This window comes from Xenopus tropicalis, chromosome 1 (genome assembly GCF_000004195.4).
Source record: "Xenopus tropicalis strain Nigerian chromosome 1, UCB_Xtro_10.0, whole genome shotgun sequence".
Lineage (NCBI taxonomy): Eukaryota > Metazoa > Chordata > Amphibia > Anura > Pipidae > Xenopus > Xenopus tropicalis.
Genome location: NC_030677.2, coordinates 211,410,176 through 211,430,614, shown reverse-complemented (window position 1 = coordinate 211,430,614; position 20,439 = coordinate 211,410,176). Strand labels below are relative to the sequence as shown.

Genomic DNA, 20,439 nt, shown 5'->3' with positions numbered 1-20,439 from the left:
CAGCCATATGTGAGAGCCAACCTTAGTATAGTACCATCTGCCAGCCATATGTGTAGTGACCCCTGCCAACCTTAGTATAGTACCATCTGCCAGCCATATGTGTAGTTACCCCCTGCCAACCTTAGTATAGTACCATCTGCCAGCCATATGTGTAGTACCCCCTGCCAACCTTAGTATAGTACCCGCCAGCCATATGTGTAGTACCCCCTGCCAACCTTAGTATAGTACCACCTGTCAGCCATATGTGTAGTACCCCCTGCCAACCTTAGTATAGTACCATCTGCCAGCCATATGTGTAGTACCCCTGCCAACCTTAGTATAGTACCCCCTGCCAGCCATATGTGTAGTACCCCCTGCCAACCTTAGTATAGTACCATCTGCCAGCCATATGTGTAGTACCCCTGGCCAACCTTAGTATAGTACCATCTGCCAGCCATATGTGTAGTACCCCCTGCCAACCTTAGTATAGTACCATCTGCCAGCCATATGTGTAGTACCCCCGGCCAACCTTAGTATAGTACCATCTGCCAGCCATATGTGTAGTACCCCCGGCCAACCTTAGTATAGTACCATCTGCCAGCCATATGTGTAGTACCCCCTGCCAACCTTAGTATAGTACCATCTGCCAGCCATATGTGTAGACCCCCTGCCAACCTTAGTATAGTACCATCTGCCAGCCATATGTGTAGTACCCCCTGCCAACCTTAGTATAGTACCCCCTGCCAGCCATATGTGTAGTACCCCCTGCCAACCTTAGTATAGTACCATCTGCCAGCCATATGTGTAGTACCCCCTGCCAACCTTAGTATAGTACCATCTGCCAGCCATATGTGTAGTACCCCTGCCAACCTTAGTATAGTACCATCTGCCAGCCATATGTGTAGTACCCCCTGCCAACCTTAGTATAGTACCATCTGCCAGCCATATGTGTAGTAACCCTGCCAACCTTAGTATAGTACCATCTGCCAGCCATATGTGTAGTACCCCCTGCCAACCTTAGTATAGTACCATCTGCCAGCCATATGTGTAGTACCCCCTGCCAACCTTAGTATAGTACCATCTGCCAGCCATATGTGTAGTACCCCCTGCCAACCTTAGTATAGTACCATCTGCCAGCCATATGTGTAGTTACCCCGCCAACCTTAGTATAGTACCATCTTGCCCCCACCCCCTGCCAACCTTAGTATAGTACCATCTGCCAGCCATATGTGTAGTACCCCCGCCAACCTTAGTATAGTACCATCTGCCAGCCATATGTGTAGTACCCCCTGCCAACGTTAGTATAGTACCATCTGCCAGCCATATGTGTAGTACCCCCTGCCAACCTTAGTATAGTACCCCCTGCCAGCCATATGTGTAGTACCCCTGCCAACCTTAGTATAGTACCATCTGCCAGCCATATGTGTAGTACCCCTGCCAACCTTAGTATAGTACCATCTGCCAGCCATATGTGTAGTACCCCTGCCAACCTTAGTATAGTCCCCCTGCCAGCCATATGTGTAGTACCCCTGCCAACCTTAGTATAGTACCCCCTGCCAGCCATATGTGTAGTACCCCCTGCCAACCTTAGTATAGTACCCTCTGCCAGCCATATGTGTAGTACCCCCTGCCAACCTTAGTATAGTACCATCTGCCAGCCATATGTGTAGTACCCCCTGCCAACCTTAGTATAGTACCATCTGCCAGCCATATGTGTAGTACCCCTGCCAACCTTAGTATAGTACCCCCTGCCAGCCATATGTGTAGTACCCCCTGCCAACCTTAGTATAGTACCACCTGTCAGCCATATGTGTAGTACCCCTGCCAACCTTAGTATAGTACCCCCTGCCAGCCATATGTGTAGTACCCCCTGCCAACCTTAGTATAGTACCATCTGCCAGCCATAAGAATCCCAGTCTCCAGTGTAACCTACAGCAGCTGGGAAGAGAAAGCAACACTCTCTCCTGCCGGCCCAGTTTTGGCCCATTGGCAGGGGGCACAGAACTCCTTCAGTACCAAGCAGACCAGGAGAGCGCGGGCAAGAAGAGCTGCCCCACCCGACTGAAGGACTCAGTAAGGATCAGTTAGTGACCCCCGCAGCAAAGTGGGGGGACGGCGGCTTGTGGGTGCTGCGCCCCTTTAGCCTGATCTGCCCGTGTTTCTACCTAGTGGGTCAGTACCAGGCCGCTGACCTGAGCTAACCCCCCCCATACTGCACTAACACAGATCAATGGAGGCTCAGTGCGCTGGCTCCGGAGAGGCAAAAGTTTGGCCCCCACCCTTTGCCAGCCAGGGGCAGCAGCGATAAGGTTTCCCAGTGCCAGAATGAGCTGAATGGAGTCTGTGTGTGAGCGGCACAGGAGGGGGCTTACGGGCTCCGCAGGGTCAGGCTCGCAATGTAAAGGCCCCACTGTGTAAGCAAACACCAGACTCTATAACTGGGGGGGGTCATGAAACATTAATTGTAAGCGCCCTCACACCTGTATGTAATGTACGATCCCCCCCGCACCTGCCCAGCATCCTCACCCTCAGTGAGCGCTCCCAGCACCACCCCAAACGCCCCCACCTTGTATCTGGCATTAACCCCCCACTTGCACTGCATCTGCACAGCCAGAACAGGGAAAGGGGCAGGAAAGAGTTAACTCACTTATTAGTGTTGGCCTAATATACTAACTTTATATAATTAAACACAATAGTCATTAATAACATGTAAAATATATCCTTCTAAACAGTGCTTAGTGATGTCATTGTGTCACATGACTCACCTGACACTTTTGTATCATAAAAAAAAATTATGTATTAGGATATTAGAAGTCACCTTGCAGTTATGGAACCTTATAATACATGAGTGATACTCAGAGTTCCCTGTATAACTCAGCCTGCAGCCTTGTGCCTTTATATGGGGGGCACAGAACCCCTCAGTGACTGCTAATATCCTTATCATTTACAGTAGGGGGTACATTATCCCTTATAATACATGAGTGATACTCAGAGTTCCCTGTATAACTCAGCCTGCAGCCTTGTGCCTTTATATGGGGGGCACAGAACCCCTCAGTGACTGCTAATATCCTTATCATTTACAGTAGGGGGTACATTATCCCTTATAATACATGAGTGATACTCAGAGTTCCCTGTATAACTCAGCCTGCAGCCTTGTGCCTTTATATGGGGGGCACAGAACCCCTCAGTGACTGCTAATATCCTTATCATTTACAGTAGGGGGTACATTATCCCTTATAATACATGAGTGATACTCAGAGTTCCCTGTATAACTCAGCCTGCAGCCTTGTGCCTTTATATGGGGGCACAGAACCCCTCAGTGACTGCTAATATCCTTATCATTTACAGTAGGGGGTACATTATCCCTTATAATACATGAGTGATACTCAGAGTTCCCTGTATAACTCAGCCTGCAGCCTTATGCCTTTATATGGGGGGCACAGAACCCCTCAGTGACTGCTAATATCCTTATCATTTACAGTAGGGGGTACATTATCCCTTATAATACATGAGTGATACTCAGAGTTCCCTGTATAACTCAGCCTGCAGCCTTGTGCCTTTATATGGGGGCACAGAACCCCTCAGTGACTGCTAATATCCTTATCATTTACAGTAGGGGGTACATTATCCCTTATAATACATGAGTGATACTCAGAGTTCCCTGTATAACTCAGCCTGCAGCCTTGTGCCTTTATATGGGGGGCACAGAACCCCTCAGTGACTGCTAATATCCTTATCATTTACAGTAGGGGGTACATTATCCCTTATAATACATGAGTGATACTCAGAGTTCCCTGTATAACTCAGCCTGCAGCCTTGTGCCTTTATATGGGGGGCACAGAACCCCTCAGTGACTGCTAATATCCTTATCATTTACAGTAGGGGGTACATTATCCCTTATAATACATGAGTGATACTCAGAGTTCCCTGTATAACTCAGCCTGCAGCCTTGTGCCTTTATATGGGGGGCACAGAACCCCTCAGTGACTGCTAATATCCTTATCATTTACAGTAGGGGGTACATTATCCCTTATAATACATGAGTGATACTCAGAGTTCCCTGTATAACTCAGCCTGCAGCCTTGTGCCTTTATATGGGGGGCACAGAACCCCTCAGTGACTGCTAATATCCTTATCATTTACAGTAGGGGGTACATTATCCCTTATAATACATGAGTGATACTCAGAGTTCCCTGTATAACTCAGCCTGCAGCCTTGTGCCTTTATATGGGGGGCACAGAACCCCTCAGTGACTGCTAATATCCTTATCATTTACAGTAGGGGGTACATTATCCCTTATAATACATGAGTGATACTCAGAGTTCCCTGTATAACTCAGCCTGCAGCCTTGTGCCTTTATATGGGGGGCACAGAACCCCTCAGTGACTGCTAATATCCTTATCATTTACAGTAGGGGGTACATTATCCCTTATAATACATGAGTGATACTCAGAGTTCCCTGTATAACTCAGCCTGCAGCCTTTCACTCTGATCACAATGAATTCACTCCTAATAAAATTCCCTGTAATGAGGAGCTAATGGTGACACCGAGTCTCACTTTATTTATCCCTACGATGATTCCCTCTGAACTCGTTCCCTGAAGGGCGGCGCTTGGCTGATGCACCGGGGCAGACGCCACAGACAAAGGGGTAGGAATCCTGCCCATATACAGTATTTATGCACAAAGGGGACGCCTGAGCCAGGCGAGGTGCCGGGGGGGTGGGATTAGACTGCTGTGCTGATACATAAATACTGGGGTGACCCAGACTGCTATTAACTTATATACTAAGGCACGGAGGGGGCGCTGGCACCCTGGCACACTTACCCTTGGCAGCAAAAGGTTTCCCAGACCCTGCGGCTGCCAGTGGGCCCAGCGGGCAAACTCCCAGCATACACTATTGCCTGTCGCGGGTTCCGGGAGTTACAGATCAGGAGAGCTACGGGCATTTCTATAAATTAGGGGGCCCCACACAGGTTGCCCCCATTAAGGACAAGTCTGTCTCCAATAACAGGAAATAGGCAACATTCTCAGTGCCCGTCCCTACGAGGGCAGAGGAATGTCTGCGTCTGTAGCCGGAATAACGTATATTTGGCCTCGGACTAAATAAAACAAACAGGCGGCTGGGAGCGCGGGGTGCGTGAGTATCGGTTACACGGCTTGTTATGTCTGGGCACGGGAGGCAATTACATGGGCATTAAAAGCTCTTTTACTAATCATGGTTAATGGAGAACTGAGTGCTGGGCGGGTTTTTCCCTTCGTGTTTCCTCTGGATTCCTCGCTCCTTTTATCTCCCAAAGCCTCCCGTGCGCTGCAGAACCTGCTCCGATTTCTGCTCCAACATCAGATTTAGTTCTTCAGTGACACAGAAGTACCATTCCCTGATCCGCCGTACAGCATAGGTGGCAATCAGATGAACTCAGTTATGGAGAGTCACAGCCTGACCCAGAAACTGACTCAGAATCAGATCCATATACTCATTTTATATGCTTTTAGGGCTTATTTACAAACACTGGGCAAATTTACACCTGGGCAGTAACCCATGGAAACCAATCAGATGTGTACTTTCATGGTCACTGATTGGTTGCTATGGGTTACTGCCCATACCGACTATAATGTATCACTAGTTGCGCCACATACTCACTACACAAACCCGCCATCACGTGTCCCACCGCAACCAATGATAGAGTTTATTATACACTGTATATGTTTAATTAGCGTTAATGAGAGTGAATCGTCTCACTCACCGGTAGGAAGCCGTGAATCTGGTAGGGAGCAGCGTCTCGACACTGGATTTCCAAAAACAGGAAAAGTTCTCATAATCTGAAGCTCTACAGAAGACCGATGGGGTTCCCGGGGGGTCTGTGTGCCAAAGGGATAGAGAGAATATGACTGGAGAGGCACAGAGATGGGGGCAATTGTCTCTAAATAGCTGGGGTTACATTCTACTGGCTACTCACAGCCCCAGTTCCTTCCCAGAGGCTATTATCCCCCCACTGCTACTATAGGCACCATCTCTCCCTACTATACCTGCTATCCCACAGCCCCAGTCCCTTCCCAGAGACTATTATCCCCCCACTGCTACTATAGGCACCATCTCTCCCTACTATACCTGCTATCCCACAGCCCCAGTCCCTTCCCAGAGGCTATTATCCCCCCACTGCTACTATAGGCACCATCTCTCCCTACTATTACCTGCTATCCACAGCCCACAGTCCCTTCCCATAGGCTATTATCCCCCCACTGCTACTATAGGCACCATCTCTCCCTACTATACCTGCTATCCCACAGCCCCAGTCCTTTCCAGAGGCTATTATCCACTGCTACTATAGGCACCATCTCTCCCTACTATACTGCTATCCCACAGCCCCAGTTCCTTCCCAGAGGCTATTATCCCCCACTGCTACTATAGGCACCATCTCTCCCTACTATACCTGCTATCCCACAGCCCCAGTCCCTTCCCAGAGGCTATTATCCCCCCACTGCTACTATAGGCACCATCTCTCCCTACTATACCTGCTATCCCACAGCCCCAGTCCCTTCCCAGAGGCTATTATCCCCCCACTGCTACTATAGGCACCATCTCTCCCTACTATACCTGCTATCCCACAACCCCAGTCCCTTCCCAGAGGCTATTATCCCCCCACTGCTACTATAGGCACCATCTCTCCCTACTATACCTGCTATCCACAGCCCCAGTCCCTTCCCAGAGGCTATTATCCCCCCACTGCTACTATAGGCACCATCTCTCCCTACTATACCTGCTATCCCACAGCCCCAGTCCCTTCCCAGAGGCTATTATCCCCCCACTGCTACTATAGGCACCATCTCTCCCTACTATACCTGCTAACCCACAGCCCCAGTCCCTTCCCAGAGGCTATTATCCCCCACTGCTACTATAGGCACCATCTCTCCCTACTATACCTGCTATCCCACAGCCCCAGTCCCTTCCCAGAGGCTATTATCCCCACTGCTACTATAGGCACCATCTCTCCCTACTATACCTGCTATCCCACAGCCCCAGTCCCTTCCCAGAGACTATATCCCCCACTGCTACTATAGGCACCATCTCTCCCTACTATACCTGCTATCCCACAGCCCCAGTCCCTTCCAGAGGCTATATCCCACTGTTACTATAGGCACCATCTCTCCCTACTATACCTGCTATCCCACAGCCCCAGTTCCTTCCCAGAGGCTATTATCCCCCACTGCTACTATAGGCACCATCTCTCCCTACTATACCTGCTATCCCACAGCCCCAGTCCCTTCCCAGAGGCTATTATCCCCCCACTGCTACTATAGGCACCATCTCTCCCTACTATACCTGCTATCCCACAGCCCCAGTCCCTTCCCAGAGGCTATTATCCCCCCACTGCTACTATAGGCACCATCTCTCCCTACTATAGAGGAAATATCCCCACGGAAACACCCTGCCTACTGTACCCTAAAACCAGATCTGTGGATTTCAAAATTGGACCTGAAACTTTAAGCAAATAAAGAACATTAGTTACGCTTCTTGCTGCGCTTTTCACTGTTCCATACCAACCAATCATTACAACTTCGCCCCAGTAATATATGATCCCACTGTACGGAATCCCCAAAGATAATCTTGTATAAACTCCTCATTCCAATCCTGGTTTCTATCACTCTCTATGGGTTTTGTTTTGAAATATTTGTACATTTGGCAGAGCGTCTGACAAACTATTCAGCCTACAGGGCTTCTATTGGATCAACCTTGGAATAAACAGAAAGTAAATGATAATGATCCTGATGAACTCTTTCCACTCGCCCAACCAGCTTTACTACTACATATCGGATCAGAGTCCTTTCCCCCTGTGCTTAGAGACATATAACTGCATCAGTAACTGGAATATTCGCTACTATAGGTTGTACTAGTGTCCCATTTATCTCTCTCCCTTCGGCCATACTCACATCCCATTCTGAGCAGCACAGAACTCAGCAGGTCCCCAGAGTGACTGTAGCAGCTGTAGTTGCCCGTGGCTGAATGGTGGGCATGGGGCAGCTCCAAGTGCCCTATATCGGTGAAGAAGCCCCAGGAGATATCTGGCGTGCCATTGAACCGCCACTCGGCCACCAAACTGCAAATAAAATTGCGAGAAAGGTCTATGAGAGAGAGCGTGGGGAAACAAGATGTCAGTGTCCCACTGGATGTAAATACTACTGGTACCATCTCTTCCTACTGGGGACTGGGATTCCAAATAGGCCCTGGCATTCCCAGTACCCAGAGGTACAAACAGCCCCCCCAGCCCAATAAATAGTGATTGTCTGTGGCACCTTACAGCCCCCCTGGCATTCCCAGTACCCAGAGGTACAAACAGCCCCCCCAGCCCAATAAATAGTGACTGTCTGTGGCACCTTACAGCCCCCCTGGCATTCCCAATACCCAGAGGCACAAACAGCCCCCCCAGCCCAATAAATAGTGATTGTCTGTGGCACCTTACAGCCCCCCTGGCATTCCCAGTACCCAGAGGCACAAACAGCCCCCCCAGCCCAATAAATAGTGACTGTCTGTGGCACCCTTACAGCCCCCCTGGCATACCCAGTACCCAGAGGCACAAACAGCCCCCCCCCCAGCCCAATAAATAGTGACTGTCTGTGGTACCTTACAGCCCCCCTGGCATTCCCAGTACCCAGAGGCACAAACAGCCCCCCCCCCCAGCCCAATAAATAGTGACTGTCTGTGGTACCTTACAGCCCCCCTGGCATTCCCAGTACACAGAGGCACAAACAGCCCCCCCAGCCCAATAAATAGTGACTGTCTGTGGCACCTTACAGCCCCCCTGGCATTCCCAGTACACAGAGGCACAAACAGCCCCCCCAGCCCAATAAATAGTGACTGTCTGTGGCATCTTACAGCTGCCCCCCAGACATTAGCCAGAACCCATAGATTGCCAGCCTGGGCCTGACTGAAGCCTGCCTACACCTCACTGTGCCGCTACCCAAGGGACAGCCGGGTAACTCCCAACACCTTCCCACACTCAGTGCCAATCATACTCCTACCTGTCGTTACTAGCGTTGCACATTAATGTGATGTTTCCTCCAATCTTTCCATATAAAACCCCTAAAAAACAGCAAAAAAAAATGTTATTTGTAAAGCAAAGAGTTTATTTCCTCATATGTATCATAAACCCCTTACAGAGAGACTATGGGGTTTCCGTTGCTATGGTACAGACTCTTAGTATTAACACCAAGGACCCATTTTGCTAGGCCAGGAGAAAACTAATTTTTGGGGCATTGTTGCCACCGGGCCCAACTAGCAAATCATCAATTAACGGAGAAGGAAAGATCAAATCACTGGGGGGGGGGGGGGGGGTGCCAAATGTTATGTACCCCACAGTTATTGTAATCCCCAACCCTACATGGAGATTTTTAGCTGGGATGGGGGCTAGGGAAATATATCTTGGCTTTCTGTCTGTCTCCATCTTGCCCTTCTATTACCATTCTGCCCTGCTGCCTTTATCGGGCTTTGTTTTTGCCATATTTCTCCACCTTGCTCCAGCTTTAATTAAACCCTGCCGTCTCCATCTTGCCCTGCCGTCTCCATCTTGCCCTGCCGTCTCCATCTTGCCCTGCCGTCTCCATCTTGCCCTGCCGTCTCCATCTTGCCCTGCCGTCTCCATCTTGCCCTGCCGTCTCCATCTTGCCCTACAGTCTCCATCTTGCCCTGCCGTCTCCATCTTGCCCTGCCGTCTCCATCTTGCCCTGCCGTCTCCATCTTGCCCTGCCGTCTCCATCTTGCCCTGCCGTCTCCATCTTGCCCTACAGTCTCCATCTTGCCCTGCCGTCTCCATCTTGCCCTACCGTCTCCATCTTGCCCTGCCGTCTCCATCTTGCCCTACAGTCTCCATCTTGCCCTGCCGTCTCCATCTTGCCCTACTGTCCCCATCTTGCCCTGCCGTCTCCATCTTGCCCTACCGTCTCCATCTTGCCCTACAGTCTCCATCTTGCCCTGCCGTCTCCATCTTGCCCTGCCGTCTCCATCTTGCCCTGCCGTCTCCACCTTGCCCTGCCGTCTCCACCTTGCCCTGCCGTCTCCACCTTGCCCTGCCGTCTCCACCTTGCCCTGCCGTCTCCATCTTGCCCTGCCGTCTCCACCTTGCCCTGCCGTCTCCATCGTGCCCTAGTGTTGGATACTGCCCTCCTATGCCCCCTGCTCCCTACATCATCTTCTGGGCAGGTTCTAGGGTATTTGCTCCTATTTGCACCCACTCACAGACAGTTCATGCTAAGGCATCTCGCTAAAGCCTGCTGGTAGCAGTAGAAAGCATTAGGCCAGGGTACTTGATCCTTACCTTCCTCTCCCCATTTAGATGAAGAGACAGACAGCGAGACAGCAGTCACGGCGAGAAGCACAATCACCCGGCTAAGACATGATGCCAAACTGTTCATCTAGAAAACAAGGAGCAGCCATTAGCCACGGGCATCAGGGAATACTCATACACACAGCAGGAACCTCACATTTATCAGAATATTTAAAGGGGAAGTATTCTTAGTCAGTAGAAAGTACTACCATGGCCAAGATGGACAAAGGTAAAACCAAGAAAGACTTTTCCTATGATATTCTGGCCACTGTATTGGTGTCTATAAATGTCAGAGCAACCGGCAGATCCCAGTCATTTATTGTATAAATATAGAGTATAAAGAAACAGTGTGCTATACATATAAACCCGCAGTGCAGGGCTAACACCAAACAGTAGGGGGCGTTATTTCCAGGCATCTGGAGCCTGTTATTTAAAGCATCTGACCCCCGTACTCGAGGCATCGGATGGCTTTAACGAGGCTGATATTATTATATACAGGATACAGGCTAACGAGTGCCAATGTGATACAGTTATTCCTACGCCAGATTCCATTCAGATTTATAGAGGAAAGGACGCGTGAAATTCTATGCGTTTTATAAATCATTGGTGGGGATAGCCTGGAACTCACGCCAATTAACCCAGAATGATCTGCCCCATTAATGAGCCCGTTAACAGGTTAATGTGAGTTGGGGCTGCCGAGCACCAGTTGGGGATGGAGGATACAGCAGCCAAATGTAAGAGCCCATAATAATGAATGGGGGGGGGGGGTAAGGAATGAACTGCTTTCTCCTCAGGTGACCCAAGGGTTAAGGGAAGCCTCATTGGTCCGCTGAGGCCCAAAGCAAATAAAGCAAAGCCAATTACCCGGGTGGATTCTCACATTGGCTCCAAGTAAAAAAAAAGCATTAGCCAGTAATGAGGTATTAATCCCGGAGAACAAGCCCCGTACTGTGTGCGACACTGAGCCTACGGCAGCCCCTCGCTGCGCCAACCGAGCCTTCCTCACACCTAGTCCCCTCATTCATTCGCTTCTCCTTATGTGTGAGATTGGGGGGCACAGCGTCAGCTGCCAGGGGGCTTTGCAACAAGCATTTCACATGGGGGCTGTGCAGGACATTTTAGCCCTATGAATTGGGACAAAGTACCCCCGAACTAGGGTAGGTGCCCCACCCATCAGCTTGGCACTAAGCAGACAAATGGCATCTCGCACCCACGTATTTAATGGGCTGCACCCTAATAATCCATTTGAAACCCCACTGTAGGAGCTGTTTGAGCTGCCCCGGTAGCCGCCATACGTTGGCACTAACAATAAACCCACGAGTTCCTGCATTGCTGGCAGCGCGGCGCTGTTTGATCTCCCCGAGGGTGACAGGCACCGTGTTTGTTTGGATAAGTAATTACCAGTAACACCTTCTGACCAGACCCGAGGTTTCCGGGCTCAGAGATCACCTTGGGAGGGGCGCATGAAAGCACTCGCACTGGGACAGGGCTCCCCCCTGAAATTCTGTGGCTCGTGAGGGTCAGTTCTTGGGGCCGATGAGGAGACTGTGGTCTCATTGTAGACATGGCGTCTCCCAGTTCAAAGCAAAGGGTTTTGTTTATTGGGTGCCCAGCACTTCCGCATTATTGCCCCATCCCTCCGGCCGGACAAGAGTCACATTCAGCCCATAATGTGGGATACACTACTCCTACCTGAATGCAAAACCTATTCATGAGATTGCACATATATGTATCTATATCTACTGCTCCCTTCCCAAAGGCTTACAGATATATAGAAACATTGGGGTAACAGTCACCCCACTATAGTTCCAGGGATACCCAGGGCACAAATAAGCACTCACCCCAAATCCCCCCCTAACTGGCCTTCAGGCTGGGCCCCCTTAGCCCATAACAAGGTTACAGATATATAGAAACATTGGGGTAACAGTCACCCCACTATAGTTCCAGGGGTACCCAGGGTACAAATAAGCACTCACCCCAAATCCCCCCCCTAACTGGCCTTCAGGCTGGGCCCCCTTAGCCCATAACAAGGTTACAGATATATAGAAACATTGGGGTAACAGTCACCCCGCTATAGTTCCAGGGGTACCCAGGGCACAAATAAGCACTCACCCCAAATCCCCCCCTAACTGGCCCCCAGGCTGGGCCCCCTTAGCCCATAACAAGGTTACAGATATATAGAAACATTGGGGTAACAGTCACCCCGCTATAGTTCCAGGGGTACCCAGGGCACAAATAAGCACTCACCCCAAATCCCCCCTAACTGGCCTTCAGGCTGGGCCCCCTTAGCCCATAACAAGGTTACAGATATATAGAAACATTGGGGTAACAGTCACCCTGCTATAGTTCCAGGGGTACCCAGGGCACAAATAAGCACTCACCCCAAATCCCCCCCTAACTGGCCTTCAGACTGGGCCCCCTTAGCCCATAACAAGGTTACAGATATATAGAAACATTGGGGTAACAGTCACCCCGCTATAGTTCCAGGGGTACCCAGGGCACAAATAAGCACTTACCCCAAATCCCCCCCTAACTGGCCTTCAGACTGGGCCCCTTTAGCCCATAACAAGGTTACAGATATATAGAAACATTGGGGTAACAGTCACCCCGCTATAGTTCCAGGGGTACCCAGGGCACAAATAAGCACTCACCCCAAATCCCCCCCTAACTGGCCTTCAGGCTGGGCCCCCTTAGCCCATAACAAGGTTACAGATATATAGAAACATTGGGGTAACAGTCACCCTGCTATAGTTCCAGGGGTACCCAAGGCACAAATAAGCACTCACCCCAAATCTCCCCCTAACTGGCCTTCAGGCTGGGCCCCCTTAGCCCATAACAAGGTTACAGATATATAGAAACATTGGGGTAACAGTCACCCCGCTATAGTTCCAGGGGTACCCAGGACACAAATAAGCACTCACCCCAAATCCCCCCTAACTGGCCTTCAGGCTGGGCCCCCTTAGCCCATAACAAGGTTACAGATATATAGAAACATTGGGGTAACAGTCACCCCGCTATAGTTCCAGGGGTACCCAGGACACAAATAAGCACTCACCCCAAATCCCCCCCTAACTGGCCTTCAGGCTGGGCCCCCTTAGCCCATAACAAGGTTACAGATATATAGAAACATTGGGGTAACAGTCACCCTGCTATAGTTCCAGGGGTACCCAGGACACAAATAAGCACTCACCCCAAATCCCCCCCTAACTGGCCTTCAGGCTGGGCCCCCTTAGCCCATAACAAGGTTACAGATATATAGAAACATTGGGGTAACAGTCACCCCGCTATAGTTCCAGGGGTACCCAGGACACAAATAAGCACTCACCCCAAATCCCCCCCTAACTGGCCTTCAGGCTGGGCCCCCTTAGCCCATAACAAGGTTACAGATATATAGAAACATTGGGGTAACAGTCACCCCGCTATAGTTCCAGGGGTACCCAGGGCACAAATAAGCACTCACCCCAAATCCCCCCCTAACTGGCCTTCAGGCTGGGCCCCCTTAGCCCATAACAAGGTTACAGATATATAGAAACATTGGGGTAACAGTCACCCCGCTATAGGATAATCTGACCTTAGTTGGCCTTTAGGCCGGGGCCCCTGGGAGGAGCCCAATAGTTTGGGAGCCCCAGTTCCGGCCTATTTGGGGCGCAGGGAGGAATCTGTTGGGACAGAGGCAGATTTTACTATAAAGTCGGAAGGGAAATTCTCGGAGAAGGAATAAATATCAGTGAAATTTCCGACACTCCCAAATCCGCAATTTATTTTTCTTGTGTTTAGGGAACGTTCCATCTCACAGGGACGGGGGGGGATATTAAGGTTAAACTAAATAATAAGTGTATATGTGGGTACTTATCGTTGGGTTGGGGAGAGGCCCCTGGTCCGGTCTGGCTCAGAGTAAAGACCCCCCTACTCTAACAGCCCCCGCCCTACTGCCCCTCCTGTTTTCCATTAATTCAGTCTCACACAACAACAAGGAGAAAGGGATTCGGGCGCCAAAAACCGCACATTTCCTGCTGTAACGATATTAATCGAGACCCATATCCATTTCGTTTAATATTCCGTAACAGAAAATCACATGCTCGCGACAGCCAATCAGAAGAGCCCATTAAACCTGCATCTAAAGTGCCAGTATCCAGCTTACAGCCCAGGGGTGCGGGGAGTTGAACATCAATGCCGGGGGGGGGGGGTGCTGGGGATCCCCGACATTTGAACGGTGGCAGTTACGCATCTCTAAGGGGTCGGTTTTATTTCAACACTAAAAAAAAAAAAAAACTAATAACAGCAAAACAGATTTAAAGGGCCAGTACCCAATAAAATCAGACCCAGGTACTTAATCTTTAAAGGGCAACAGTGTTTCAGGGATAAGTTCCCCTTGCATTTAACTGTCAAAGACTCAGCAATAAAGCTATTTTTTAAATAAGTTTTTAATTATTTTTACTTTTTCCCTACACCTATTTAGTTTGGAATTTTATCTGGTTGCTCGGGTTGCTAAACCTAGCAACGATGCATTTGCACAGGTGTCACAATGAAAGATGTCTAGAAGACAGACAGGAAGGGAAATTAAATAGTTTTAAAGAGGCAATCAGGCTGGCATCAAAATTGTGCCTAGCAATTACCTGACCCTAGCAACCAGATAACCTAACCCTAGCAATCTAATTCTCTAACCCTAGCAACCAGGTTTCCTGACCCTAGCAATCTAATTCTCTAACCCTAGCAACCAGGTTTCCTGACCCTAGCAATCTAATTATCTAACCATAGCAACCAGATTCTCTGACATCAGTAACCAGATACTCTGACATTAGTAACCAGATTCTCTGACATTAGCAACCAGATTCTCCGACCCCAACATCCAGATTCTCCGACCCCAACATCCAGAATCTCCGACCCCAACAACCAGAATCTCCGACCCCAACAACCAGAATCTCCGACCCCAACAACCAGAATCTCCGACCCCAACAACCAGATTCTCCGACCCCAACAACCAGAATCTCCGACCCCAACAACCAGAATCTCCGACCCCAACAACCAGAATCTCCGACCCCAACAACCAGATTCTCCGACCCCAACAACCAGATTCTCCGACCCCAACAACCAGAATCTCCGACCCCAACAACCAGAATCTCCGACCCCAACAACCAGATTCTCCGACCCCAACAACCAGATTCTCCGACCCCAACAACCAGAATCTCCGACCCCAACAACCAGAATCTCCGACCCCAACAACCAGATTCTCCGACCCCAACAACCAGAATCTCTGACCCCAGCAACCAGATTCTCTGCCCCCCAGCAACCAGATTCTCTGCCCCCCAGCAACCAGATTCTCTGCCCCCCAGCAACCAGATTCTCTGCCCCCCAGCAACCAGATTCTCCGACCCTAGTAAAGAGATTCTCTGACCCCAGCATAATAATAATCTTCTGACCCTAGCAACCAGATTATGTGACCTCAGTTCTGGAATTCTCTGCCCCTAGCAACCAAATTCTCTAACCGCAGCAAAGGTATTATCTGCCCCCAGGCAACAAGCTACTCTAGCTCAGAGATTAAATGCCCCCAGCAACTAGATTTTCTGCCCCAGCAATGGGATTCTCTGACCCTAGCAAAAGTCTTTACTAAGCCTAACAACCAAAGTTCTGTCCCTAGCAACCGGATGCAATTTAGGACCTTCTCAATGGGCAAGTACTTTACACAAAAATCAATAAATAAGGAAAATCTGCTCAGAACTTTTCTCATCTCAGTGCTCATTGGGCTTAATAGGAACTGTATGTTCTGAGCAGAGAAATAAAAACAGAGCAGTGAGAAGGGTACCAGCCCAGCGACCCCCCTGTGGTACCAGCCCAGCGACCCCCCTGTGGTACCAGCCCAGCAACTCCCCTGTGGCACCAGCCCAGCGACCCCCCTGTGGCACCAGCCCAGCGACCCCCCTGTGGCACCAGCCCAGCGACCCCCCTGTGGCACCAGCCCAGCGACCCCCCTGTGGCACCAGCCCAGCGACCCCCCTGTGGTACCAGCCCAGCGACCCCCCTGTGGCACCAGCCCAGCGACCCCCCTGTGGCACCAGCCCAGCGACCCCCCTGTGGCACCAGCCCAGCGACCCCCTGTGGTACCAGCCCAGCGACCCCCCTGTGGTACCAGCCCAGCGACCCCCCTGTGGCACCAGCCCAGCGACCCCCCTGTGGCACCAGCCCAGCGACCCCCCTGTGGTACCAGCCCAGCGACCCCCTGTGGTACCAGCCCAGCGACCCCCCTGTGGCACCAGCCCAGCGACCCCCCTGTGGCACCAGCCCAGCGACCCCCCTGTGGTACCAGCCCAGCGACCTCCCTGTGGCATCAGCCCAGCGACTCCCCTGTGGCACCAGCCCAGCGACCCCCCTGTGGTACCAGCCCAGCGACCCCCTGTGGTACCAGCCCAGCGACCCCCCTGTGGTACCAGCCCAGCGACCCCCCTGTGGCACCAGCCCAGCGACTCCCCTGTGGCACCAGCCCAGCGACCCCCCTGTGGCACCAGCCCAGCGACCCCCCTGTGGCACCAGCCCAGCGACCCCCCTGTGGTACCAGCCCAGCGACCCCCCTGTGGTACCAGCCCAGCGACCCCCCTGTGGCACCAGCCCAGCGACCCCCCTGTGGTACCAGCCCAGCGACCCCCCTGTGGTACCAGCCCAGCGACTCCCCTGTGGTACCAGCCCAGCGACTCCCCTGTGGCACCAGCCCAGCGACCCCCCTGTGGTACCGAATAGGCGGGGCTTGTGGTACCAGCCAGCGAATGGGCAACAACTGGGCAATCACTGCGCAGAAACAATGCAATTAAATGGGGACATCACCTTAATCTCTGAATCTTCTACATACATAGGCACTTAGATAATCTGTATTTATTGCGGCTTTTTAATAACTGCTCGTTATAAGATACTCTATGATTTGCTACACGGCTGGTTGCTAGGACAAGTGGGACCCTAGCAACCAGATGACAGTTTCATAGTATCCATCATTTGCAACATATAAATAACAATAGAACCATTTCCATAAAATACCAAAATCAACATCAATGAAAAGGAACATTTTTAAAGGGTAACTCCACCCAATAATAGTTTTTTTCTCGGATAATTAAAGAAAATATAATAACACTTAATATAATTGTGTAAATGTAATTGCTACTGTAAGCAGTGTTTGTCTGGCACTTTCTCTGGGTCCGACTCTTGAAACAATGTATCCAACTAGTCCGGCAGGTCTATTAATCAGTGTAGAGAATATCAACAGACAGACAGACACTGCAGCCAATAGCAATGACTGACACATAATGACAGTGGAAAAGAAAGGATATTGGGAAGTGACTTTTACTTTTATTATGTAAAAATAATTTTAGGGTGGAGTTTCCCTTTAGCATTTTAGACTCTGGGCAGGTCAGGGAACCCCAGGGTATCATTTAAAGGGGAAGTAGCATACAAGAGTGCACCCCCTTTGTTCTTTTATTAAACAGGGAAATCTGTGAAAAACCCAAAGTGCTAAAAATGCCCGTTCCTTGCCCTGTGCCCCCCTACTGTGTGCCCAGGACACAAGGCTGCCCCCTGCCCTGTGCCCCCCCTGCTGTGAGCCCAGGAAACTAGGCTGCCCCCCTGCCCTGTGCCCCCCCCCCGCTGTGTGCCCAGGACACAAGGTTGCCCTCCCCCCTTCTGTGTGCCCAGGACACAAGGTTGCCCCCCTGCCCTCCCTACTGTGTGCCCAGGAAACTAGGCTGCCCCCCTGCCCTGTGCCCCCCCCCGCTGTGTGCCCAGGACACAAGGTTGCCCCCCTGCCCTCCCTACTGTATGCCCAGGACATAAGGCTGCCCCCCGCCCTGTGCCCCCCCTGCTGTGTGCCCAGGACACAAGGTTGCCCCCTGCCCTCCCTGTGTGCCCAGGAAACTAGGCTGCCCCCCTGCCCTGTGCCCCCCCCCCGCTGTGTGCCCAGGACACAAGGTTGCCCCCCTGCCCTCCCTACTGTGTGCCCAGGACACAATGCTGCCCCCCCCCTGTGCCCCCCCTGCTCTGTGCCCAGGATACAAGGTTAACCTCCTGCCCTGTGCCCCCCTCTCTGCTGTGTGCCCAGGACACAAGGCTGCCCCCCCCTGCTGGGTGCCCAGGACACAAGGCTGCCCCCCTGCCCTGTGCCCCCCCCCCCCGCTGGGTGCCCAGGACACAAGGCTGCACCCCTGCTGTGTGCCCAGGACCCCAGGCTGCCCCCCTGCCCTGTGCCCCCCCCCTGCTGGGTGCCCCCTTACCTTCCCACACTGACGCCCTCTGCCCACATGGTAGTGCGTCTCACCCCTGCGAGAGACAGGACACTTCTGGGCTTCGCTGCACTAAACTCCCAGTGAAAAACAGAAAGTAGAAATGAGAGGGAGAGATGGAGAGAGAGAGACGGAGCTGCCAGGCTGCCGAAACCCCCGCTCCCCGAAACAGAGTGAAATGTGAGCCCAGGCTCGGAGTCGCAGCCAAAAGCTACGGGGCTGAGAGGTGTAGATGGGAGGAAAGTGCCAAGCGCTTCTCTGCGGCACCTCCTCCCCCCAAACACACACACGGCTCCAACAATACTCACGCTATTTGCCCTGGGCCCCCGGCGGGGAAGAACAAATACATTATATTCTTCTATACTGTAACAATACGTTCCATATACACATCGGCTGGGGGAGCTGGAGTTCAATGAGAGTCTGCAGGTTGGACGTCTCCAACTTATGTAATTCCCTAAGGGGGAAGACACACGGAGCTACTAGTAGCAGCTACTTGTTACAGCTACTAAAACAGACAATGCTGATCATTTACTGATAACTGTGTCTGTGTGTTTAGCAGAGGGAATTCTCAGTATTGTCTATGGCAGGGGATTTTCTGGCATTAGTAGCTGTGAAAAAGTAGCTGCTACTAAGTAGCTCAGTGTGTCTCACGCTTAGAGCAGGGCCTCAGCCACTCTGATTGTGGATCTGATCAATGGGCAAAACACACTGGGTGATACCCCCCTGTGCCCCACTGATACCCCCCTGTGCCCCACTGATACCCCCCTGTGCCCCACTGGTACCCCCCTGTGCCCCACTGGTACCCCCCTGTGCCCCACTGGTACCCACTGATGCTCATCTGCACAAGCACAGGGCAAGTTCTTGCTCCCCCCGATTACCCACAATACAGCAGCCTGATTACCCCCCAGGGCAGCTGAATATCTCTGCCATAGCACCAACATAATGCCCGCCCCTGTTGCCAGCGAGGGGAGCAGTGATACAATGTGAGACCCCCTTGCCCTGCCTCTCTGCCCCCTGGTGCTGCCATGTTGCTCTCCTGAGGCTTTTCTGTGCCTTTTAGGCGCCATTTTCAATAACTCAAAGCATTTAAAGATTATGAATCAACAAACTCGCCCATTAAATATAGAGAAGGTGCCAGTTCTCCACTACTACATGGGCACTTTGGTGGCACAAGAACTAATGTAAATGCACCCATATGGGCCACCTAACCTAGCTCCAACAGGGGCACCCTTCCAAGCGACTCACAGGGGCACCCTTCCAAGCGACTCACAGGGGCACCCTTCCAAGCGACTCACGGGGCCACCCTTCCAAGCGACTCACAGGGGCCACCCTTCCAAGCGACTCACAGGGGCCACCCTTCCAAGCGACTCACAGGGGCACCCTTCCAAGCAGGGCCACCCTTCCAAGCTACTCACAAGGGCACCCTTCCAAGCAGGGCCACCCTTCCAAGTTACTCACAGGGGCACCCTTCCAAGCTACTCACAGGGGCACCCTTCCAAGCTACTCACAGGGGCACCCTTCCAAGCTACTCACAGGGGCAGCCTTCCAAGCAGGGCCACCCTTCCAAGCTACTCACAGGGGCACCCTTCCAAGCTACTCACAGGGGCAGCCTTCCAAGCAGGGCCACCCTTCCAAGCTACTCACAGGGGCACCCTTCCAAGTAGGGCCACCCTTCCAAGCTACTCACAGGGGCACCCTTCCAAGCTACTCACAGGGGCACCCTTCCAAGCTGGGCCACCCTTCCAAGCTACTCACAGGGGCACCCTTCCAAGCAGGGCCACCCTTCCAAGCTACTCACAGGGGCACCCTTCCAAGCAGGGCCACCCTTCCAAGCTACTCACAGGGGCACCCTTCCAAGCAGGGCCACCCTTCCAAGCTACTC

The 20,439-nt window shown here is 51.7% G+C and overlaps 1 protein-coding gene across 3 annotated transcripts in view; it reads right to left on the bottom strand.

The window, feature by feature from the left end:
- Positions 1–20,439, bottom strand: part of il11ra (interleukin 11 receptor subunit alpha) — a 60,166-nt gene that overhangs the window by 21,587 nt on the left and 18,140 nt on the right. For 2 of the 3 annotated variants that reach the window (XM_031898527.1, NM_001100282.1), the window contains 4 exon segments: positions 10,291–10,387; positions 8,999–9,059; positions 7,910–8,076; positions 5,725–5,839 (listed from right to left, as the gene is read on the bottom strand). In XM_031898527.1, the coding sequence (XP_031754387.1) occupies positions 5,725–5,839; positions 7,910–8,076; positions 8,999–9,059; positions 10,291–10,387 (440 nt within the window). 3 annotated transcript variants of the gene reach the window in all.